Source organism: Cibotium barometz, chromosome 14, assembly GCF_041138505.1.
Source record: "Cibotium barometz isolate CiBa-2024 chromosome 14, ASM4113850v1, whole genome shotgun sequence".
Lineage (NCBI taxonomy): Eukaryota > Viridiplantae > Streptophyta > Polypodiopsida > Cyatheales > Cibotiaceae > Cibotium > Cibotium barometz.
This window is the reverse complement of record NC_141059.1, coordinates 50,145,862-50,170,983: the sequence shown is the minus strand read 5'-3', so window position 1 is coordinate 50,170,983 and position 25,122 is coordinate 50,145,862. Positions and strand designations below refer to the sequence as shown.

The following is a 25,122-nucleotide window of genomic DNA, read 5'->3' as shown; positions in this document are numbered from 1 at the left end:
TCCCCAAGCCTCGAAACTAGTCTTGCATGCGTATGTCATGTGCACAGTGCGTATCTACCGTGTGCTATACGCATGCAAGACTAGTTTCGAGGCTTGGGGAAGCTTGGAACTAGGCAGGCTGATTGACGAGCTGAGTTAGGGATATACTAACGGGCGGGCACATGACATACGCATGCAAGACTAGTTTCGAGGCTTGGGGAAGCTTGGAACTAGGCAGGTTGATTGACGAGCTGAGTTAGGGATATACTAACGGACGGGCACCCAAGTATGGACGGGCGAGCACCCAAGTGTGGACGCCCGATGACCGGCCAAGAGCCTATAAAAGGGTGACCAAGGTTAGTTATTGTATTATAGAGAGTCTTGCGAGTTTGTGAGAGCTCTATGGTCTTGGAGCCTGGATCTAGTGCAGATGTGCACCTGCTTTACGCAGCCGAGGCCGGGAGCAGTCTCGAGGTCCGCGAGGGCAGCTTCGTGGCGGTGTGGGACGTCGGGAGGAGGAGATTGGTCGGTACGTCATCCTAGTTAGCTCAGCTCGTGGCTCGGTGGGGACAGCCAAGACTGTGGGCTTGCCCACGGCTGTCATGGTTGGGAGGTGAGTCAGGCCTGCACCCCCTTGTTTGTTTGTTCGTTTGTTTGCAAGATTCGAGTTTCGAACCGAGATCGATCACGAGGGGATCCGTGGGGATTTGACAGTGGTATCAGAGCATACCTCGTGAATGAGCGAGTCGATAGGTAGAGAAGAAGAGGTCGAAGAACGGTCTGTGTTAAAAAGCTTGCTGTTTTTTCTGTGCATACTGTAGTTTTCAGAAATAGTATGTGTTTTCCTTCATCAAAGAAACCCATGTTGATGGGGAGATGGTAGTTTAGTAGGGTCGTTGCTTTGCAAAGAAGAGGAAAGACAGTCGTACGAGAGAAAACAGAAAAAAAAGGGGCATGTTCATTGCTTTTTGGTGCATGTGAGCGAAGGAGAGCAAGCGTGTGAGGTAGCGTTGGCGGGTGTAGCGTTGGTGCATGGGCTTGCGTAGCAAGACAGGCCAGGCCCACGTTGGCGCCTAGGCCAGGCGCTGGTGCCCAGGCCAGGCCCATGTAGGCGCCTAGGCCAGGCGGGCTGCTGCTAGGCTAGGTGGGCAGGCGCCCAGGCCAGCCCAGGCCTACGCAGGTGCTCCAGCCAGGCAGGCGGCCGACTCTATGTTGGTAGGCGGCCCAGTGCAGGTAGCGGCTGGCGCAGGCGCATCCTGCCGTGAAGGCGCCGGCAGCCCATCAGCTGGATGACAACATCCGCCGGGAGACAAGCATGCGTCGGCAGCTTCAATCGACGGCAACCAGCACGCCGGCAGCGCTATTCCAGGAGGAGAAAAAAAAAACGAAGGAAAGCTTACGTTTTTTTTAAAGCTTTGGTTTTTTTTGGAGTTTTTTTTTTTTCAAAGTTTTAAAAGAACCCTCCTCCAAGGTTTCCAAGGTGTTTTATTTTTTTTAAAGACAATAGAATATATATATCCATATATATATATATATATATATATATATATATATATATATATATATATATATATATATATATATATATATATATATATATATATATATTCAAAAAAAAAACACAAAAGCAAAGCAAAAGCTAAGCCTAGCTTTTGGAGATTTTTGGCTTTTGGGAAACCTTTATAAACCCTCTCAAGTGGGCTTCTTGCCACACATCTCTCAAGTTCTCAAGTTTTCAAGCTCTCAATCTCTCAAGTTCACTTGCACTTTTGTTGTGCAAAGATCGAATTTTCTCTCCACGTACCCTCTTCACGATGTCGACCCAAGAATCAGAGTTGGAGCCCCTTGTGGAACGCGAAGGCTTGCCGGCTACGGAAGGTACCGATGCTGATCTTTTTGACGATTTTGTGTCAAAATCAAATTTCCAAGAGTTCAAAGTAGCTCTCGAAGCTTCTTCGACGGAACGTCAGGCACAAATCGCAGCCCAGATGCAAGCTTTGCAGAACTCCATCGCTCTATTGACCACTACTCTCTCTACTTTCTCGGGTATGGATACCTTGGCTTCAGCTTTAGGCCCCAATATTACTCCGGAACCGTTCGGGGGCGAGCAAAAGCAGCGCACCAAGGAGATCGTGGATACTTGGCTACATAAGTGACAAGTTCACTTTCAATTTCATCCCTATGATGATGGAAAGAAGATACAGTTTGCAGCAGGTTTCCTGTCCGGCAAAGCTTTGCTTTGGTGGAAGGAACTCAACCCTAAGCCAACGACTTGGGCACAATTTGAAGACATTTTCAAGAAAGAATTCCTTAAGAAAGAGGATGATTACGATGTTGTTGCTCGGTTTTTAGCTTTATTACCTCGCAGCACCTCACTTATGAGGTCTATCTCCAGAAGTTTCGTGACTTGCAGATGAAAGCTACAAAGATGGATCCCACTACTCTTTTGGGGTTTTTCGTTAGCTGGTTTACTAGACTCGTACCGATTAAAGGTAAAAAATAACAAATGTAAAACATTGGACGAGGCCATTCATTCAGCTCGTATCTATGATGATACGATGGTCTCTTGCAAGTCGAAACCCGTTACTGAGCAGGGGAACAAGCATAAAAGAAAGTTCTCCGCACCTATGGCTAACATGACAGAAGGGAAGTCTTCGGACCAACCTTCGAAGATGGTCAAAAGTTGAAGCAGGACCTTCATCCACGTTCGACACCAGCGAAGAAAAAACGACTTCTTAGGGCTTTGAAGCTCAAGAAGGAAGGACGTTGTTTTATCTGCGAAGAAAAAGGACACATGCGTAATGAGTGCCCGAAGCAAAAGGGTACCAAGTCAAACGCAGGACCCAAGCCAAAGGCAGCTAACCAGTTGTCTTTGACAGGTACGTCAATTACTGTACTTTCTCGCCCTAGTACTTGTTCTGATTGTCTGTTCAATTCTAAGGTATTTGGCTTGCATGATCTTCTCCGAGTTTATGGAGAAGTGAATGACCATAAGGTTCACATTCTTTTAGACCTTGGCAGTTCGCATAACTTTGTTAACTACAAACTTGTGCAGAAATTGAGTCTTGATACGACACTTAGCGACCATACCTATGAGATATGTCTACTTGCGGGAAGGCAAGCTTGGGATCGCAAGGTGGAGATGCTTCCAATCCAGATTTAGGACTACAAAGATACTCTGGAATGCTATGTTATGCATGTGGAAAATGTAGACTTGTTATTAGGGATTGAGTGGTTTAAGACTCTTGACGTCCAGATAGATTGGTCTAGTCATATTTTTTCTTTTCAGCATAGGGACACCAAGTATAGTATTTTTGGTGATTGTATTCATCCCTCTCAGGGACCTCTTGTAAATACAATTGATTTTGGAAATATAATGGATTCTTCTTTGTATACCGCTTTCCATTGTGTATTGATTTCACTTTCTTCTTTTCTCATCCCTTCCATGGATGTAAATGAATTAAGTGTGTTTGAAAGCAAAGAATTACAGAAGATACTTGATTCATTTCAAGATGTATTTCCTAAGGAACTGCCATTGGGTTTAACACCTGAACGGGCAGTAGATCATCGTATTGACTTGCTCCTTGGTGCTCATCTTGTCAGTATTCCACCTTATAGGATGAGCCAAGCTGAGGTAGATGAGTTGGCTAAACAACTCGAAGATTATTTGAGGATGGGCTAGATCCGTCCAAGTAAATCACCTTGGGGTGCACCTGTGTTGCTTAGGAGAAAGAAGGACAATACTTGGAGAATGTGTATAGATTACAAGAGATTGAACAAGCTGACCATTAAGAACTGTTATCCTCTCCCTAGATCAGATGATTTGATTGACTGGTTAGCAGGAGTGAAATATTTCACGAAGATAGATTTACGTACTGGCTATCACCAGATTGGTATTCATGAAAGGCATGTCGAAAGAACCGCCTTTCGGACTAGGTATGGCCATTACGAGTTTCTCGTATTACCTTTTGGGTTAACCAATGCTCCAGCCACTTTCCAGCAAATGATGAACGACCTTTTTCGTGAACATTTGGGGAAATTTGTGGTGGTGTTCCTGGATGATATTTTGATATATAGCCGTACTCTTGAGGATCATGTCAGACACCTCACGATTGTCTTATCTATTTTAAGACAGAATCGACTATATGCTAAGTTAAGTAAATGTGAGTTCTTTATGACCGACATCATAGCTTCGTGGCGGTATGGGACGTCGGGAGGAGGAGATTGGTCGGTACGTCATCCTAGTTAGCTCAGCTCGTGGCTCGGTGGGGACAGCCAAGACTGTGGGCTTGCCCACGGCTATCATGGTTGGGAGGTGAGTCAGGCCTGCACTCCCTTGTTGTTTGTTTGTTCGTTTGTTTGCAGGATTCGAGTTTCGAACCGAGATCGATCACGAGGGGATCCGTGGGGATTTGACATAAATCCTAGTAAATTCCCTAAGACTTCTGGGATGTTCTAAATGATGCACAGGCATATAAATGTATATTATGCAGGATGCAGAGTGCTTTCTGATGCAAACCCTAAGGCTTCTACTGACTCTACATGCATGAATGATTCTCTCCAAGTGGGTTAAGGGACTTGACTGACTGGATGACTCGCTAAGGCTGAGGAATGACCGACCGAGGATGTACAATGGGGTCACGGCGTACGACAAATATCATCCTACTGGGTTCTAGTACTGTACAACTGTTGCACTTCTGATGATGAGCTAGTCTGCAAATAATTGGGGGTACTCCTGGAAGAACTTCTCGTCTAGCCATACGGCTTCGTGGGTGCCTCGATCTCGGAATTTCGTATAGAACTGATGTATCCGTCGACCGGAACCATGCTTCCATCGATGAAGAAGGATCTGCTTAGGCTCAATAACTTCTGCTTCGCCTACCACGTCTAGCTGTTGTTCATCTGAAACATCAAACACTTCTGGACCAACATATGGTTTTAGCCAAGAAACATGGAAAACATCATGCATTGTCTAACTGGTAGGCAACTTTAACTTCATGGAGACATCACTTAACTTTTTGACTATTGGAAAAGGGCCAAAACTACGGAATGAAAGCTTGGGACAACGTTTGCCCACTTGTTTCAATCTCTATTTCATGATACGCAAATAGACCCAATCCCCTTCCTTGAAGTGGACATCTCGTCTAGACTTATTTGCCTGTCTGCTATATGCTTCCTGAGCTTTGGTCAAGCAGTCCTTGACTGACTCAATGATCTCGGAAAATGCTTCCGTGGTTTTATTAGCCTCTAAAGATGGAGACACCATTCTCGTCAAAAGAGAAGAAAAAAGGCGACCAAAGGCTGCTTCATATGGAGTTCGTCCGACACACTGGATGAATGAGTGTCGTTCAAGATAGCTTGGACCAATGGAAGATAGTGCTCCCATTTGGACTGCTGGTCATGACAGTATGACTTGAGGACATCAAAGGCCAACTGGTTATAAATTTCTGTCTGGCCATTTGTCTGGGGATGGAATGCACTAGACAACTGCAACTTCGTTCCAAAGTTTTCAAATAATGCCCTCCAAAAATGCGAGGTAAACTTGGAATCTCTATCTGATGTTATGGTGCTAGGCAAACCACACATTGGATACTAATGCTTGAGAAACAGACGGGCTACGTCCTCGGCTGTGGCCGTATGCTTGCACGGGATGAGCATGCAGAATTTACTAAAGCGATCCACAATGGTAAAACACTGAGTGTTACGGGATCCAGTGGATGCTGGTAGAGGCCCTACAAAGTCCATAGATATGTTGATGAAAGGTCCGTCGGGGATAGGCAAAGGTTGAAGTAAACTTCCTTCTTTGTATGGGGAACCTTGACTTTTGACAAATCTTACAGGCTTGTACATGTGCATAGACATCATGCCTCATCTTTGGCCAATAAAAGGACCGTTCTAATTTCTCGAGGGTACTATTGATACTCCTATGTCCTCCAACTAAGGAGTCATGGGCATCGTGGAGAAGAGCGGAACGCTTTTCCTGAGTAACACAGAGACGTTTCTTGTAGAACAACCAACCGTTCTGTACTGAATAGTGGCCAGGCTCAGAAGTGAGGGCCAAACTATACTGAGTACCAAACTCAGGGGAGTCCACATTGGTCTTTCATACTATCCAAGTCCTTTCCCGTGATTTCGAGAATGGTAGCTTCATGGACTGCCTGGATGTTGGACTTTCGACTGACAGCATCTGCTACTGGGTTATGCTTACCAGGGATGTATTCAATCATACCTCCAAACTGTTGGAAGATTTGACTCCACTTGGCCTGTCGATCACTGCACTGGGCACTTGGCATAGTTTGAAGCCACTTAAGTGCTTGGTGGTCTGTTTCACTGTGAAAGCCTGTCCATAAAGAAAAGGCTTCCAATGTTTGAGCGCTGTTGATCACACCCAAAAGCTCTTTGTCATATACCGAATAATTTTTTTCGGCGACATCCAACTTTCTGCTATAATATGCCACGGGTCTATTGTCCTGCTGGAGGACTGCACCTATGGCTACATTGCTGGCATCGGTGATGACCTCTAAAGGTTCGTCCTTGATGCTAACTTTAATACAGGTGCTTCTGAGGCAGCTTTCTGGAGTGCATGGAATGCATTAAGTGCCTTACCTGTAACTGAGACTTTCTACTTGCGAGTCTTCACCCCCTTGAGCAAGTCGGTAGTAAGAGGTGCTGCAAGGTTGGAAAACTGATGGACATGTGTACTATAGGCTTGACAAAGACCTACGAATGAACGGATTTCTTAGGCGGTCTTAGGAATATCCCAATCTAAGATCTCCTGAACCTATGATGGGTCCAGTCTAATCCCATTGGAACCGATGATGTAGCCCAAATACTGAACTTCCTTAACACCAAAGACAGACTTTTTGGCGTTTATGTAGAGCTGATTATCTCGCAAAAGTTGCAAGACTTTCTCCACATCTTTCTCATGCTGCTCCGCAGTGGCTGAGAAGACTAGTATGTCATCAAGGATATGAAAACACACTTCCCAATGTGGATTGCGAAAATCCTAGAGATCATCTTATTAAACGTTGCGGGTGCATTTGTAAGCCCAAAAGGCATGACTACGAACTCGTAGTGACCACGCTCTGTCCGAAAGGCCGTTTTTGGAATGTTAGCTTCAAAAATGCGGACCTGATGGTAACCACTCTTGAGATCGATCTTAGTGAAAAACTTAGCACCGTCTAAACGCTCCAAAATGTACTCTATCCTGGGCATAGGAAACTTATTCTTGATAGTGAGTTTGTTTAATGCCCTGTAGTCTACACAAAGGCGTGCAGACTTGTCCTTCTTTTGGACAAATAGGATAGGTGCAACAAATGGGGAGGAAGAAGGCCGAATGAATCCGGCTTAGAGAAGCTCAGATAACTGCTTTTCTAACTCGCCCTCTAAAGTCTTGGAAAGACGATAGGGAAACCTGCTAGGAGGATTCGATCCAGGGACCAAATCAATGTGATGGTCCTCAAGGCGAGAGGGTGGGAGACTGGGCGGGAGATCGTCCCTAAGCATAATGTCTTGGTGTCTGGATAGGAGGTTTGCTAACTGAGGGACTGAAGATGTAACGGATGCTACTAATGAGGGAGAGGCTGTTTGAGCACGAACATAAAGGAGTGCTCCTTCTGCTCCCTTGCGGATAGCTCGTCTGGCCTGGAGATGTGAAATCAATGGGATGCCAAGAATGCTTCTATCCCCACCACGAATCATGACAGGCTCAGGAAAACCTTTACAAATAGTAAAAGTGTCCTGCCCCCAATTGGGAATAGGCTCATACTGACGGAACCACTGAATTCCTAAGATCATGTCACACCCCAACAAAGGTGAGACGATGAAATCTCGTTGAAATGAGGCCTTCTGAACTTCAAAGGCAAATTGCTGTGCCTTCTGGGAAATGTGGGTGTGAAGACCAGGTGTAAGCCCGTCCACATCCAGATGATATGGGACTAATGTGCAGTTTAATTTATTAGCCAACCGGGGAGAGATGGTGTCTTCAGAACTACCCATATCAAAAAGGACTACAAACTGTCGGCCTTGGGCAGCCATAAGCTCGGATGAGGCTCTTCTGAGCAGCATCGCTCTCACCCTCCTGCTTAGCATCAAATACCACGGATGGCATAGGATGCATGGAAGGTAAAAGTTGAACTGCATTTGAGGTAGGAGGCAGGGCTGGAGGAGCTGGGGAGGCTGTGGCAACTGTGGCAGAAGGAGCTTTGGCGGCTTGTGCCGCTTGCCATTTGTGGCAATCCTTCTTACCATGCCCTATAATATGACAGAAAAAACATCTATTTTCTGACTGGTACTTCCTTTGCTCCTCTGGAGGAAGATAACCTCCAGTAATGCGTGCTTTAGCCTTTTCATCAAGGGTTTTCTTAGGTTCTTTATCTTTCTTACCCCCTGAACTAGAGCTATTACTGCTGTCCTTCTTAGCATCTTTAGAAGACACGTTACCTTTCCTTGTCTGTGCAGTTGACTGCTAATGTCAGAGTCCAATCCACGAATGAATTGCTCCATCTTACTCAGATAACCCTAATTGATGTGCTAAAGTAATAACCTTACCGGAAAACTGAAGAACTCGTCTTTCAGACCGGTCATGTACGGGGGCGGGAGAAATCTGGTCTTCAGGTCAAAGATGTCCCAGTCAAAGGCTGTGACACCTGTGGCCTGGTTTGTATGAATACTAGACCAATGCTGCCACCAAGTGACTGCCTCACCAGTGAGATGGGGAGCCGCTAAGTGGACTTTGTCTTGAGGGTCTGTGATCCTAGCTAATGGAAAATGAGCATTAAACTGATGAATAAATTGATTAACTGATGAATGATCACACTTACCATCATACTTACTGAAGTTTGGTTGACTGCGAATGATGGTTGTTGATGCTGCTGCTGCGGGCTGCTGGCTGGTGACACCTATGACTGGGGAGACTGAGGAGAGCTGTTGATACCTCAAGTGTATGGCCTCCTTTTCCCGTTGGTGTTCGAGTAACATACGTTCTCGATCAAGCTCACGTTGGTGTTCTCGAGCGGCGAGCTCAGCTTGATACTGGTCTTTGTCGATCCTGCGTTGGGCTTCCTCATAGTCCCGTCTTTTTGCTTTTTCTCTTTTCCTTCGGGCCTTGTCCTCTCTCCTTTGTTGTTCCATCTGAAAGAAGAGAGAGATGTAGTCGGGTGCTGCTGGAGGTGTAGAAGGATGTGCTGCTGCTGCCTCCAAGAGTTGGAGACGCTCCATGAGCAGTTGGTTTTGAGCTCTAAGAAGAGCTATGGTGTCTGCTGTAGGCGGAAGAACAAGGTCTCCTTCGGGGGAGACGTCTTCCGACTGATGAGTACTCTCTCCTGTAGACATGATGCTGAAGTCGGTGGTCGTGCCGAAACGCAATCTAACCATCCAAGGATGCCCCCACGCTAGGATACGATGTGTGTGGCTAATCTGAATCTGATACCAATGTGATATGCAGCGGAAGTCTTTGTATTGGAAGATCCTATCACACAAATGCTCACACCGTCTTCTGTATCTTGAGTTTCGTGAGTTTAGCAATCCACTTTAATACTTCAAACTTTAAAGAGATATGAGCACTGTACACCAGATTGGGTCCCGAATTACCCACTGAAGGGTCCCCTATCCCGATAACGAGATAGTATTTGCTTTATTTCTTTAGAGAGAACGACTGTGGACTGTAGATAAGCCAACTGCAAGATCTCGGAGGATTGGAGCTTGGCTGATCTGTACACGGCTGTAGAAACACCTCGATGACCTGATCTCGAGCCTATGCACTCTTCCCAAGGGCATGAGGAAGGGCTGCACACCTGAGGCTGAGAAAAGAAGATGGTGGACTGTTCTAAGCTATGTTAGAATGCTGTAAATGCTTATGAATGCTGTGTTACCTTCACCAGATGACTGTTGCATGTATGGATGATGCACCGAAGGCTGGATACTGATGTAAACTGATGATTCAGGGCCTGAGAACTGCTGTGGACTGAAACGCAGACCTGTAGGGATGCTGCTGGACTGAAACGCAAGGTAGAACTGCTGTGGACTGTCAACGCATGGCTGGGCTGATGCTGGACAGAAAAACGCAGGCTGTTTTGCTGTTTTGGGGACTGTAGTGGACTGAATCTACAGGCGGCTAGGTACTATGCAGGAAACTCAGGACTGCTTGCTGAATTGGGCTGAATAGATGCTGAATATAGGCGCCTAGGGCTGTAGGGACTGCTGAACTGCAGGTGTTGGAGAAACAGGGCTGACTGAAGCAACCTCAAGCACTCCAAGGGCTGGATGAGACTAGTTTAGTGCTGAAGGCAAGGGAACTCCTAGGGCTGAGGAGGAAAGCTCTTAGCACACTGAAGACTGAATGAGAAACTAAGCCCTATGCAAGCCTATTTATACTAAGTGGAGGTTGGTCAAGTTGGCTGGTCATTTAATAAAGTTTATATTTATCAATGACAAATAATGCAAATAATGCTAAATAAATACTATAAAATATGGAAAAAATACTAGATAAATCCTAGTAAATTCCCTAACACTTCTGGGATGTTCTAAATGATGCACAGGCATATGAATGCATATTATGCAGGATGCAGAGTGCTTTCTGATGCAAACCCTAAGGCTTCTATTGACTCTACATGCATGAATGATTCTCTCCAAGTGGGTTAAGAGACTTGACTGACTGAATGACCCGCTAAGGCTGAGGAATGACCTACGTAGCTCGTGCCTGACTTATCCTGGACTGAGGATGTACAATGGGGTCACGGTGTACGACAAATATCATCCTACTGGGTTCTAATACTGTACAAAGTTCTTCGAATCCCGGTGCTTTAGTTGGAGCAATTATTAGCCGGGAGCTCGAAGATAAGCAGGAGGGCATCCATGACCAGGAGTATGAGCGCAACGAATTGCTCAAGTCCTTTGGCTACATAGGTGGCCAGAGAGTCATTGTCTTGTTTGACGGTGGCAGCACGGAGGATGTGGTTACGGAATAGGCTGCTAGGCGTGCCTATTTCGTCCTGACTTCGGTGGACAAACAGGTTGAGGGTTTTAGCATAGGCATGACAACGAGCGTCACCAGGTGCTAAATTAGTTATTCAGGGCATAGAATTTGTGCGTGATTTTATGGTTGTCCCTCTTGTAGGAGCAGACATAATTTTGGGTATTCAGTGGTTTCACAAGTTTCTTCCCGATGTCAAGTGGGACAAGCACACGTTCTAGATCAACCAGAATGTGTCAAACGCTCCAGTGACCATTAAGTGTGAGCTAGGAATTCTGAACTTTCCGCTCATAAGCCACTTGCAAGCTAAGCGAGCAGTCAGGAAAGGCGCACATCCTGTGATGATATACATCCAGACAGCCCAGATGGTGGCCAGTGCTTCCGAGAAGTACTTGGCTCTCCATGAAAAGTTCAAGAAGATTTTTCTTCGGGACAGCCTCCCTTCCCAGCCCCCCCCGTCCAGACCGGAGGACCAGAAGATTGACCTCCTCCCAGGCTCGGAACCCTCGAGCAAGTTTTTGTATCGCCTTTCCAAGGCAATGGAATCGGAGTTGGACCGCCAAGTCCAAGAATTGTTACAATCTGGCTTCATTCGCCCCAGCGTGTCGCCATTTACAGCACTGATCTTATTTGTCAAGAAGAAAGATGGGTCTCCCCGTTTGTGTGTCGATTATCGTGCACTCAATAAGTTGACTATCAAGAGTAGATTCCCGATGCCTCGAATAGATTATATTTTCGAGAGGCTGAATGGAGCAAAGGTGTTCTCGAAACTTGATTTAAAGAGTGGGTACCACCAGGTGCGGATTGTAGAAGGGGACATCCCCAAGACAGCCTTCCGTACGGAACGGGCATACTATGAATTTGTGGTCATGCCATTTGGCTTGACGAACGTCCCCAATTTGTCGTCTAGAAATATGAACACACACTTTCCAATCAAATCCCGAAAAACACGCATCATCATGCGGTTGAAAGTAGCTGTATTTTCAGCTACGGTTGAGCAGCATGACACTGATGTGGAGAAAGTTCTTAAGTTGTTGGAAAGCAACGAGCTCTATGTCAATGAGAAGAAGTCAGAATTTTATTTGTTCTAGGTGCATTACTTGGGATACATAATTAGTGCAGAAGGCATTCGACTTGATCCGGCTAAAGTGGCCTAGATTGTCAACTGGGAAGTACCTTAGACAACCTATGACATCAGATCCTTTGTGGGTATATGCAAGGCATACTCCATCCACATGGACAAGTTTTCTGATCTCTCGGCGGATCTCACTGATCTGCTAAAGGGTGTGAAGACAAGAAGGCAAAAGATTCGAATGACTCCACGAGCGTTGGAAGCATTCAAGAACCTCAAGGTGGCTTTATCAGAAGCACCTTGTTTAGCACTTGCCTCGTGGGACGAACCGTTTCAGGTGATCACCGATGCGAGTAACATCGCAATTGGCGGTGTGTTACAACAGAATGGTCATCTAGTAGCTTACATGTCTCGTAAGTTACTGCTCGCAGAGAAAAATTACTCGGTCTACGATCGTGAACTCCTTGCAGTTATTTAGGTCTTGAAACATTGGAAACATTTTCTTTATGGCCGTGACTTTGAGGTTTGCACTGACCATCAGACATTACACTGGATTCAGACAATGCCAAGTGTACAGTGGAGTGACCGACAACACCGCTGGAGCTAGATATTCCAGCAATTCGGTGGTATGATTGAGTACCTTCCAGGAAAGGCCGATGCTTTGAGCAAGAAGGGACAAGTGACTTCGATTCAGACCACTAGACTCGATCTTGTTGGTACAGGACTAGATGACATGAAGCACACGTACGCGGATTCCGAGGAATTCGATACACAGTGGGAACATGCATTGGATGCCACATGACCATGCCACTTTTTGATACACGATGGTTGGCTTTTCTATAAAGGCCGACTGTGTGTCATGAAGTCGTTCAGGGCAGCTCTTCTCCATGATGTCCATGACGCCATTACTGGTGGTCATAGGACCATGAATTCGACTCTAGAGAAATTGGAACGGCAATATTATTGACCAAAGATGAGGCGAGATGTGTTTACATATGTACAATGCTGTGATATTTGTCAAAAGGTGAAAGCTCCTCGTGGAAAGAAGATAGGGTTGTTATAGCCCTTGCCAATTCTTGAGGATCCTTTCCAAGATATTTCAATGGACTTTGTCATGAATCTGCCTTCCTATCCGAGTAAGCATAATACGCAGTGCTTAACTATTGTTGATAAATTTACCAAATTTGTTCTGCTTATTCCTTGTAGGGCCAATGTGACTGCCGAGGGTGTTGCCCAGTTGTTCATTCGGCATTGGCACCCGATTGGCGGGATTCCTAGGACCATAGTGTGAGACCGCGATGCCAAGTTTACCAGTCATTTTTGGAGGGCATTGTTTGATAACTTTGTTAAAATATTGCATCTCTCTCTCTTAATGCTGTCGTGGAGTTCTGTCGGCCTGTTTTCTACAGCCGACTGCTTCATGCACAAGTATATAAGAGTTGCTCTCTTTTATTCATTTTATCATCATTCACTGCTCTATGTGCTGGCTCTTGTACTCTGTAACCTCAAGCTAATAAAGCTCTAGTTCTTGCTTGCAATCTTTCTCTCTCTCATGTTTATTTGCTTCCGCTTGTGCACATTCTTTCATGGTATCATACGCCTAGGCTTTGGCTGTTGCACACTCTGCTTCTCTCCGTTTTCTGCTTCCCTAGATTCTCCAGGCTGTAGATCCTTCAAACAGTGGCTGCGTCTCTTCTATCTTAGCTGCGTTTTTTGCTCTACAAGCTCTCCAACTGCTGTCGGCCAGCCCCTAGGCTGCGTTTTCTTCTACAGAGGCAAGTGGAGGAGTTCTAGCTGCAGATTCAGTAAGTGCATCAGACAAGTGGCACAGCAGCTCTTCTCCCTCCAAGATCTCCTCCCTCTTCCGGTAGAAGGTTCCCAGTGGTGTTTTTTTTTTTGGGTTTCTTTTGTTGCTGTCCAGCTTGCATCTTCAGAGGGGGCTATTAGTCCCTAGTTGGATCCTGTGGAAAGGTGCTTGAGAGAGCACGTGGATTGCTTAGCTATGGAGGTTGTTTGGGACATAGCTTCTTTGAGGCAGACATGGGTCCCCCCTGCACGAACAAGGAGGACAAGCTCAATGGTTCAAACTATGATCACTGGAAGCTACAGATGAAGGTCTGGTTCACACACAAGGGACTCTGGGAGATTGTTCAGGGCCATGAACGAAAGCCCGAATGCCCTACCAGCTCTAGGAAGTGGACTCAGGACTAGGAGGATGCCTTTCTCGTAGAACTTTCAGCTTGGGAGAATCAAGACTCAAAAGCTCACTCTGCACTTGTATGAGCCATCTCACCAGAGGTCTCCCCTGCCGTGCAAACATTGGATTGTGCTGCCTCTGTTTGGAGAAAGCTGACAGATCTATATGCATGGGACTCTACAATGCGGTCTGTCAACCTATTGGGTCAGCTCTTTTCCCTAGAGTTTACAGCAGGGACTTCCATGCAGTCATTTGTGATGAAGGTTAAGGTAATTCATGACCAATTAGAGTGGCAATGGGTACTGCCCTGACCTCTTCTCAGTTAGTTGCTCTCCTCCTCATCAAGCTTCCTGCAGATTATGACATGGTTTCCTGAGCTTTGCGAGTTCAGATCACAACACGTTCCCTTGAGTTTGATGATCTGTGTACTCTCCTCTTGGAAGAGGAATCCATCCTAGTTTCACAGGGAAAATTGAAAGTTTCATCGTCTATTGGACCTGATCAGGCACTCTCGACGATGTAGAAGAAAGTTCGGAGTCGGTGTTACAAGTGTGGGAAGAAAGGCCACTTGTCAAAGGATTGTCTGTCCAAGGACAAAGGCAAAGCCAGGGACAAGGGCAAGTCTTCAAAGAAGGGCAAAGACAAGTCACATGACATTGACACAGACTTAGACTCGTCTAGTGATAACCCCAGCTCTCCCAAGGCCTTACAGTCTGAGAGAACATGACTGGTGTTCTGCTCTGATCCTAAGGGCATCCCCTCGCATGCCGTCTTCCAAAAACGGCTTGTGGATGGGAGAGGGAGCTTTCAAAAGATCTCTTATATTAAATCTGGAGCATGGGATCCGTGTGTCGGAGTTCCAAGTATAAAGACAAGCAATTTCACTTGATGGTCCGGATGAGTTCCAGGATCAACCAAGTTTACTTCATGGTTCGGATGAGTTCCAGAACCTTGGTCAGCAGAGACTTTGGACAGGATGTGTTCCGTGTTCATTTGTTCATTTGTTCGAGGTTATTGGATGTGATGTGCTCACAGTTCTACTTTGAGTTTGGAGCCAAGCAGATTTTCTTTTGCTCTTTATAGTGGCATTATGTTTTCTGAAGACAACAAGCTGACATGTGCATTTTCCGAGGTGTACTCAGTATTGGCCATGTTGAGGTGTCCATGGTCGCACCTTCGTCATCAGTTTTCTTCTGACCTTTTTGCACACTTCAAGATGCAAAGGGAGTGTTAAAATATTGTATCTCTCTCTTAATGCTGTCGTGGAGTTCTGTCGGCCTGTTTTCTACAGCCGACTGCTTCATGCACAAGTATATAAGAGTTGCTCTCTTTTATTCATTTTATCATCATTCACTGTCCTATTTGCTGGCTCTTGTACTCTGTAACCTCAAGCTAATAAAGCTCTAGTTCTTGCTTGCAATCTTTCTCTCTCTCATGTTTATTTGCTTCCGCTTGTGCACATTCTTTCAAACTTTGGTACTAAATTGAATTTTTCCAGTATATTCCACCCATAGACAGATGGCTAGATAGAGATATACAACCAGTTGGTCTTTGATGTGCTGAAGTGTTATGTCCACGATCAGCAAGGTAAGTAGGAATCTTATTTGCCTTTAGTTCAAGTTGTTTTGAATGATTCTTTTTCTTTAGCTATTGGCAGGACTCCATATGAGGCAGTGTTTGGAAGACCTTTCCAGTCTTTGTTGACTAGGACCTTGTCATCAGTACTACCTGAAGCGAACAGAGTGACGGAGTCTTATCAGGAGATTTTAGAGTTAGTAAAAGACAGATTGGCTAAAGCGTAAGAGGCCTACACTCGACAGGCCAATAAAGACCGAAGGGATAATGAAGTTTTCGGAAGGGGATTGGGTTTATCTTGGATTACAAAGCAAAGGTTGAAGTAGGTGGGCAAGCGATGCCCAAAGTTGTCTTTCAAGAGCTCCGGACCTTTTCCCATCCAGAAGAAGATTAATGAGGTGTCTATGCAGTTAAAGCTACCTCTGAGTTGGACTATGCACGATGTGTTTCACGTCAATTGGTTAAAGCCATATGCAGGTCCAATCCCTTCAGAAGTCAAAGACGAGGCGGAACCAGATATTATTGATGAAGCAGAAGTTATGGTTCCAGAAGAGATCCTTCTACACCGTTTCAAGCATGGCTCAGGCCGAAGACAAAGACAGCTCCTCACGAAGTTTCAAGACCGAGGGACCCATGAAGCGGTATGGCTTGACAAAGAGTTTTTCGAAGACTATCCGACGTTATTGGCAGATTATTTGGAGGCTATGCAGCTTCCGTCAAGTTAAGCAGAAGGCGATGTCACGTGCATCCCGCACTTGGATGCCACGTAGACATATCTGTACAGAAGGTGCAGGACCTGGGATGGTAAACTGGTCCCATGTGAGCCCAGTCCGAGACGAGTTAGCCAAGGATCCATCCGAGTCATCCGAGGTCAGGTGTGCATTGTCCTGCACATGAGTCCAAGGTCAGGTGTGCACTGTCCTGCACATGAAACAGTGCTAGTCCGCGTTGTGAGTCTCCCTTTGGAATGATGTCAGTGATTTTGTGTATCTGGTATGGTATTGGATGCTATATCATTGTGTAGATAGTTAGGGTTTTCTTTTAGGAAAAGGGGCCAGCCCATAGGGCTACCCCAAGTCCTTGGGTGGGCATGGGGATAGTGTAAAACTAACCCCATGAGGGCCAGGAAGGCCCTGGCTGAACCCACCAGCCATGGAGGGGCTGTAGGACAAATCTAGGGGCAGGCTAGGGGAAAACATACAGGATATGCAGCCTTTATATGGCTGTAGGGCATGTATGGGGCAGCCCATACAGGCTGCCCAGTCCCCAAACTGCTTGCAAAATAGTGCCCAACCCCTTTGGAATCATGCGCCTGATGCCCAGCCAACAAAGGAAAGAAGCGCAGCTTTTTATAGGGTTTTTCTAGCATTTAATGCTTATTTTCAGTCGTGGGGCAGAATATATACTGGCCACCTGGTTTAGAATTGGTTGACTGCTTATTGGGAGTAGTGTAAATAGGAGAGCCACAATCCATTTGTGTTATCTCATAATTCACCAAGAGCCAAGGCAAACAAGGGCCAGCAAAGCCAAGGAGTTGCTAAAGCAAAGGGGGAAGGACTGCAGGTCAAGGGCAGAGATTTCTCGGATAGGAAAGGTCAAGTTTTCCTATATTTTCTTTTAGATTTACATCATTCTAATAAACCAAATACACCATCTGTGGTGGGGGCCCTACAGAGGGTATTCGGGACCCAATATTGTGTCCTCTCCTCTCTCTCTCTCTCTCTCTCTCTCTCTCTCTCTCTATTTTCTGCACATCTTCATTAAGTTTTGTGCGTTAATTCCGTCACGATAAGTGTGCTGATTTCTGAGCATTGAAGTTACCGATTTTCCCCGAAGCTTCCGCACATTACAAGAGCCCAAAAGCAAATTGCACCTTACGAGGATGAGGGTAAGGCGGGGCGGAGCGCCCTTGGGGGGGGGGGGGGGGGGGGGGGGGGGGGGGGGGGGGCTCATATAGCTGGGCAAGGCGAGGTGAGTGTGAGGGCAGCTACGGTGATGCGGGTGGAGAAGGGGGGGGGGGGGGGGGATATAGCGGGTGGCGGATGATGAAGAGGGCACGAGGAAGGAGGGGGCGGAAGGGAGGCGAAGGCTAGGCAGGCCGAGGGGGCAGGAGGCGAAGGTGAGGAGGGCAAAGGGTGCAGGCGGAGGGCAAGGGGCGCAGGTGGGTGGTGAAGGTGGGGAGGGTGAAGGGGAGGCCAAGGAGACGGGGGGGCGAGGGCGAGGAGGGCCCAGGGGGCGTAGGTGGGAGGCGAAGGCCAAGGGATAGGCGGGAGAAAGCGATGAGCACTGGCGGGAGGCTAGGGGCTATACATAGGCATGAAGTGCAGAACAGAAGGGCAATGATGGGTCATGTGCAGATGCGCATGGGGGAACTCAAATCACATTATGCTTATATCGAATGAAGTTCATATTTGTCCTAGACCTTATTAGGCGCCCCCTACACCTCATCCATGCATTCCATATGCTTTCCCATGTAGCCTGCACGTATTATGTGTACACGATAGTTTTCAATATACCTAATTTTATACTTGTTAGAAAAAGAGTGGTGTACTTAACATACCTTATCTTAATCAACATTTTCTGTACTCATATCCAACACGTATTATATGTATTGTACATAGGGTTTCCAACCACGTTGCTATCGTAGTGTTATGGGTTCCGTTTTTGTATTCATTTTGTCCTTTTCAGAGCCTTCTGAAAGTTTATGGTTTCATTCCATTGGAACTATTTGGCAATTATGGTGGTGTGCATGTGTGCGCGCACAGACATGCACACACATGCACACACATGCACTTACCAGTAGGATGTCAGTAAGTAGCTGATGTTCATATTGGGTTCATTTTTCTTTGTTTTCGACCTGGTGGGATGTTAGGGTATGAGCAACATCTGTATTCATAAGTTTTTTGTTTGCATCGTGTATAAGAAAAATAATGCTACCAGCAGGATTTTATTGGGCCAGTCTGTTGTTATTCAAGTGAGTCTCCCCTTAAACAGAGTTTGGGGTTTCAACAGAACTTTGAAGTCCCAATATATCAATGAAATGTTACGTGCGTGTGGACACCATGAAAGCAGTCAGAGCTATGCAGGTTGCCTCTTCACAGAAAGGCTGTTGTCCATGGGCGTTCACAAAAGCCTTGTATAATGAGTTGCCTAGCATGGACAGTGGGTTGCTGAAAGGGGATTGCTCTGTGAGTGAATCTTTTGGGGATCTCAATGTGATGTTACTGTTGTACTTTCTGGCAATCATGTTTCAACCTCACAATATTAAACGGCTATGCTCATGAAGACAAGGAAAGAAATTTTTAATTATGTAGCTTGTACAGGGAGTCGGATAATTGAGCCAGCTAGAATGACAAGAAAGCTCACTGGATCATGCATAACAGTTGGTGGTGAACAGTCTTCTCTCATGGATTTGAGGGCTTTGTGTAAGGCAGGGAGACTAAGGGAGGCACTGCTTCAACTGGACCTTATGGATTACAGGGGCATCCATGCAAAGGTGGAAGAATATGCTTCTCTCTTACAGGGTTGCGTAACCATGAAGGACCTAGATATGGGAAAGCAGGTGCATTCTTGTATTGTTCAAAGCAATCTCAAATCAACCCTTGTTTTACAAAATGCCCTTGTAAACATGTATTGCAAATGTGGGAGCTTGGCTGATGCCCGTAATTTGTTTGACACGATGCTTGAAAGAGATGTGTTCACATGGACCACAATGATCGCCTGGTATGCCATACATGGGCCGCCTGAGAATGCTTTAAAACTTTTCTGGAATATGGAAAGCCAAAACATCAAACCCGATGAGGTCACCTTTCTAAGCATCATCAAGGCATGTGCCAGGCTAAAGAATTTGGAACATGGCAAATGGATACATGCCCACATCAAAAAGAGCGGGATCAATGAGAATATACTCATCAGGAGCAGCTTGGTTGACATGTATGCCAAGTGCGGTAGCATAGAATGTGCATGGCAAGAGTTTGAGCAGATGCCCAGAAGGGATGCCGTATCATGGAATGCAATGATTTCTGGTTATGCACAGAATGGATGCTTTGAGGATGTTTTGAACCTTTTTCTCCAGATGATGGGAGAAGGGCTTAAGCCAGATAGGATCACGCTTTCAAATGTGCTCAAGGCATGTGCCAGCTTACAGATGCTCAAACATGGCAAGCGGACACATGATTATATTATCAAGCAAAAGTTAGAGGCGGATGTCTTTGTGGGCAGCACCCTTGTCGACATGTATGCCAAATGTGGAAGCATAAAGGATGCCTGGCAGGTGTTCAACAAAATGCCTAGGAGGACTGAGGTTTCTTGGAATGCGATGATTATAGGGTACGCACAACCAGGATGTGCCGAGGAGTCGCTCAAATTGTTCTGGAAAATGGAATCGGCAAATGTGAAACGGTCGATGATAACCTATGTTGGTGCTCTCAAAGCATGTGCTGTTCTTGGTGTCCTTGAAGAGGGCAAACAGATCCATGAAAGCTTTGCTAAGAGTGGCATGAAGGCAAATTTGATATTAAGAAACACACTCGTTGACATGTATGCCAAATGTGGCAGCATAAAGGAGGCTCGCCAAGCTTTTGATGACATGCCAGAAAGAGACGTGATTTCTTGGAATGCATTGATTGCGGGGTATGCCCAACAAGGGCCTGCGGAGGAGGCTTTTGAACTTTTCCACAAAATGGAAAGGGAAGATGTCCGGCCTGACAAAGTGACGTTTTTGAGTGTTCTTAAGGCGTGTACGAGCTCAAGTGCCCTTGAACAAGGAAAGCAGATTCATGCCCATGTTAGGCGGGGTGGGTTTGCGTCTGACATTTTTGTTGCAAGCTCCCTTGTAGACATGTACTCCAAGTGCGGTAGTGTTGAAGAGGCACGTGAGGTGTTTGACAAAATGCAAGAAAAAAATGAGGTTGCATGGAACTCTTTGATTGCCGGATACGTCCAACATGGTCATCTGGATCATGCTTTCAAGCTTTTCCAGAAAATGGAGGACTTTGGGATAAAGCCTGTCAAAGTCACGTTTCTAAGCATTTTAAAGGCTTGTGCCAACCTCGGAGACCTAGAACTAGGCAAGCATATGCACAACCTCATCGTTACAAGTGGGTTTGAGACTGATAATTTCATCAGGAACAGCCTTGTAGATATGTATGCCAAATGTGGGGATGTAGATAATGCCCATCATGTTTTTGATGGCTTGGCTGGCCGGAATCTGGTCTCTTGGAATGCTTTGATTGCTGGATATGTGCAGCAAGACCAGATAGGGGTTGCTTTTGAGCTTTTTGGGAAAATGGAACAAGAAAACATTGAACGGAACGAGGTGACTTTTATCACAGCGATTAGAGCCTGTGCGAGCCCAGCACATCTGGATCACGGTAAGCATATACATTCCCACACAGTGCAAAGTGGATTCGAGTCTTTTCTGTATGTAGGAAACTCCCTTATTGACATGTATTCCAAGTGCAAGAGTGTAGAAGATGCCCGCCGTGTGTTTGACCTTATGCCCAAAGAAGACTTAGTGACGTGGAATGCAATAATTGCCGGTTATTCTTCATCAGGGCTGCATGAGGAGGCCTTCAAACTTTTTTGGCAAATGGGGTGTCAAGGTTTACAGCCAGACGAAGTGACATTTTTGAGCTTACTTAAGGCGTGTGCCGGCCTTGGGAGTCTGAAACAGGGCAAGGAGATTCATGCCCTCATAAAAAGGAATGGTTTGCAGTTGAACACTTTTATGGGGAGTGCTCTTATTGACATGTATGCGAAATGCGGGAGCTGTGAAGATGCCCATGATGTCTTCAATAGCCTCTCGCAACGGGAAGTGGTCTCATGGAATGCGATCATCACAGGATATCTCCAACATGGGCATGCGAAGGAGGTTTTAAACCTCTTCCAAGAAATGAAACACGAGTGTCTGGAGCCAGACAGGGTTACCTTTCTGAACACTCTCAAGGCTTGTGGGAGTTTGGGGTACTTGGACCAAGCTAAGCAGATCCATACCTTTGCTGAAAAGCATGGAGTTGAGTTTGATCTTTTTTTGAAGAATACACTCATTGATATGTACGGGAAGTGTGGGGATGTCAAGGCAGCAAGGCAGGTGTTTGATGATATGGAGGAACGTGACATAATTTCGTGGAATGCTTTGATCACAGGATATGCACAAAATGGGCATGTTCAGGAGACTTTTGAATGCTTGCATAGAATGCAAGTAGAAGGGCAGAAACTGGACCACATCACTTTTGTCACTGTACTATCTGTATGCAACCATGCAGGCCTTGTTGACGAAGGTCACTGCCATTTCGACACTTTAAGTAGCATACATGGCATCAACCACACTCAAGAGCATTATGCTTGCATGGTAGATATCATGTGCCGTGCAGGCCGCCTGCAGGAGGCAGTGGAGTTTATTGAAAAAATGCCGTTTCACCCTGGTGCAGTCGTATGGATGGCCCTACTTGGTGGTTGCAGGCTCTGTAACAACTTACTGTTGGCAGTACATGCGGCAGAAAATATTTTTGAGCTTCAGCCAAAAAATACTGCACCTTATGTGCTCTTATCAAACATCTGTGCTGTGTTGGGAGGATGGGAAGGTAACCACAAGGTGAGAAAAGAGATGAAAGATAGAGATGTGAGAACAGAGGTTGGGCATTTTTCCATTGATGTTGACGATCAGGCACATGGGTTTTATGTGGAAGATGCATCATCTTGTAGACTTGAAGTGATTCATTCAGAGTTACACAGGCTGTATGACAAATTGGAAGTGGTGGGCTATGTACCTGATACGTGTTTTGTTCTGCAGGATGGAGAGTAGGAGAAGGCATTGATTATTGGTTATTATCATAGGAAATGGGCATTGCTCAAGTACTCATCAGCAATGTTTGCGGACCCTTGTTCCTTGATAATCTTTGAGTTTATGGAGACTGCTGCACTGGTGGAGAAGCGCAATCCTCCTATGGTTGTGGTGTGCTACCGGGCTGGTGCTCGCAGGATTACCCCACATGCCTGTTTAATGGTGTGTGGACAGCCTTCAAGTAAGGGAAACGCTAATGGTGGATGCTGACTCTGATAGGCATTTCTGTCATTTGTGGCTTTCCAGATGCACTACAGCCAAGTTCACTTGAAAGATTGTTGAGTGAAATAGTTGCAAGACATGCAACTTGCAATCATCACTCTAAGATAAGACTTTGTTTGTTCTTCTGGGGATCATTGCTGTGTGAGCTATATAAACATTTGTAACACTACTGGGAGACAATGGATGTTCCCAATCTATACCTTCTTGGGAGGCTCCCTATGAGAGGAATTCTTTGGATTTCTTACAAAGTATCAACAATTTCATAAGAAAAGGAAAATCTATCCTTTTTTACGACTCACATGAAGGGTCTTTACACACTAGTCGGTGAATTGCAAAGAGACAGACTATGTATGAGATTGATTGTCATTGAGCAGCCATTCTTGCCTGTTGTCAAATCTTCATGTGGAAAGATCATTGTTAATGTAAATTCTGAAATTTCAGTTGCTTGGTCTGATCATGCATGTTCAGAAAGGTTGGTTTTTGAATGAGGCATTGCTATGGGTGGAGAAAGTGAATGCCAAGAATGGTAGGGGTTTGAACGAGACAATGCTAGAGGTTTAGAAGGTTGGTGAGTAGATGCTGTATATATAGCTATTGGAAATGCTACCAAAGTGAAACCAAATACGTAGAAACACTATGCAAAATCATCAATGGTATGAAGAAAAAGGAGATCCTATCATTTATATGACGAAATAGGAGAGCCTACTTTATGGCCTCAATAATTATTTAAAGGGTCTTGATGATCTATGTCAAATCTAGCAAATCAAGACAAAGAAAGGTGTTTACAGATATCTCTAGCAAGTTTCAACCACTATCAGATGGATAGGGGTCGTCCCTGCCCATGAGGGATGGCTGGGTGAAATCTCTCCTTTACACGTGTTTGTAAAGCAGTGGAGTCCAGATGATTGAGCATGATAAGATGTGTCTAATGAATTGCGAGGTAGAGTTAATTTGAATAACATGTAGGGAGTCAAAATCTCATCCAAGGGTATAAGGAAACTAAAGACAGCTTTTGGGGACAAATAGGTAAAAGCAAGGTTGGGTATTAAGGGCAATTTGGGGGATGATATCAACTGTGAGGAAATACATACCATTGGTTGACAATAAATTCACAATGGCATCTCCCGTATCTTTAGTTACAATGTGAACAATATCTTCTCAATGGAAAGCTTCAAGGACTTATATGCCCTAATGCCCTGGCTTTGTGGCAAAAAGGAAATTATGTCTGGTGTTGAAGCAAGTTTTAAGGATTGGCATTAATGCAATAGCATTACTATAAGGCATAGAATAGTGACATTGTCTCTATTGTTCAGTCTTTATACTTGAGATATAGAATTGATGTTTTGTTGACTCCCATTTATGCTACAACCGTCTGTGAGTGTCAACATTTTTGCATGGAAACACAGATTACAAGGCAATTCTTCCAACGTTCCCACAAGTGATTGTTGTCCATGAATCAGTATCGTGCGGTGCTGATGCGGGCTAAGGTGGTGTGGAAGGTGGGGATGGGAATCCGATAAAAAGATATTGAATTGAAGCAGATAAAGGCTTGACATGGTTCAGGTGATGAGGGCGAGGGTATCCATCGGCTCATGGTTGGCAAAGTGTTGAGGTTTGTAGCCCATGAGAGAAGCATGTTTAGCTTGTGTTGTCAATGGGGTATTATCGGAGCAAGGGTCTCTAATTAAGCATGTTTAGCTTGTGTTGTCAATGGGGTATTATCGGAGCAAGGGTCTCTAATTAATGACTACAACATGTCAAGCTCCCTAGTGATGTACTTCTCTTCTATACAAAACCAGGGGGAAAATCCTAGCATTATTTCCTTGGCCCTCTTTTTTTCTAGTTAACAGGCTTTTTGGAATCCTCAGATACTTTGGCTAACCCCCTAATGCATCAGAGCAAGGGTCTCTAATTAATGACTCCAACATGTCAAGCTCGCTAATGATGTACTTCTGCTCTATACAAAACCAGGGGGAAAATCCTAGCATTATTTCCTTGTTAATAGGCTTTTTGGAATCCTCAGATACTTTGGCTAACCCCCTAATGCATCAGAGAGACTTGTTCAGGACGGCCTTTTTCAAGCCATATGTGCCTCTTTCTTTGTTTAAGGCAGGCAAGATGAGATGGAGGGCACTAAAAAACCTCACTCCATGTAGTGATGGTCAAGGAAAGTGCAACTCACCAAAACTGCTGCTCCTCGTACAAGGGGCCTTACAAAATAGAGCACATCCGTCACCGCAGTAACAACATGAGCATGGGCA

At 45.4% G+C, this 25,122-nt stretch overlaps 1 protein-coding gene across 4 annotated transcripts in view; it reads left to right on the top strand.

The window, feature by feature from the left end:
• LOC147632143 (pentatricopeptide repeat-containing protein At3g09040, mitochondrial-like) overlaps positions 1-24,211 on the top strand; it is a 30,092-nt gene extending 5,881 nt beyond the window's left edge. For 3 of the 4 annotated variants that reach the window (XM_086808773.1, XM_086808774.1, XM_086808775.1), the window contains one exon: positions 18,808-24,211. In XM_086808773.1, coding sequence (XP_086664899.1) covers positions 19,070-22,600 — 3,531 coding nt within the window. In that variant the 5' untranslated portion in view covers positions 18,808-19,069 and the 3' untranslated portion in view covers positions 22,601-24,211. Of the gene's footprint in view, positions 1-18,718 lie in introns of all 4 variants that reach the window. The other variant, XM_086808776.1, reaches the window with a different exon arrangement.
• Positions 24,212-25,122: the final 911 nt, after the last annotated feature.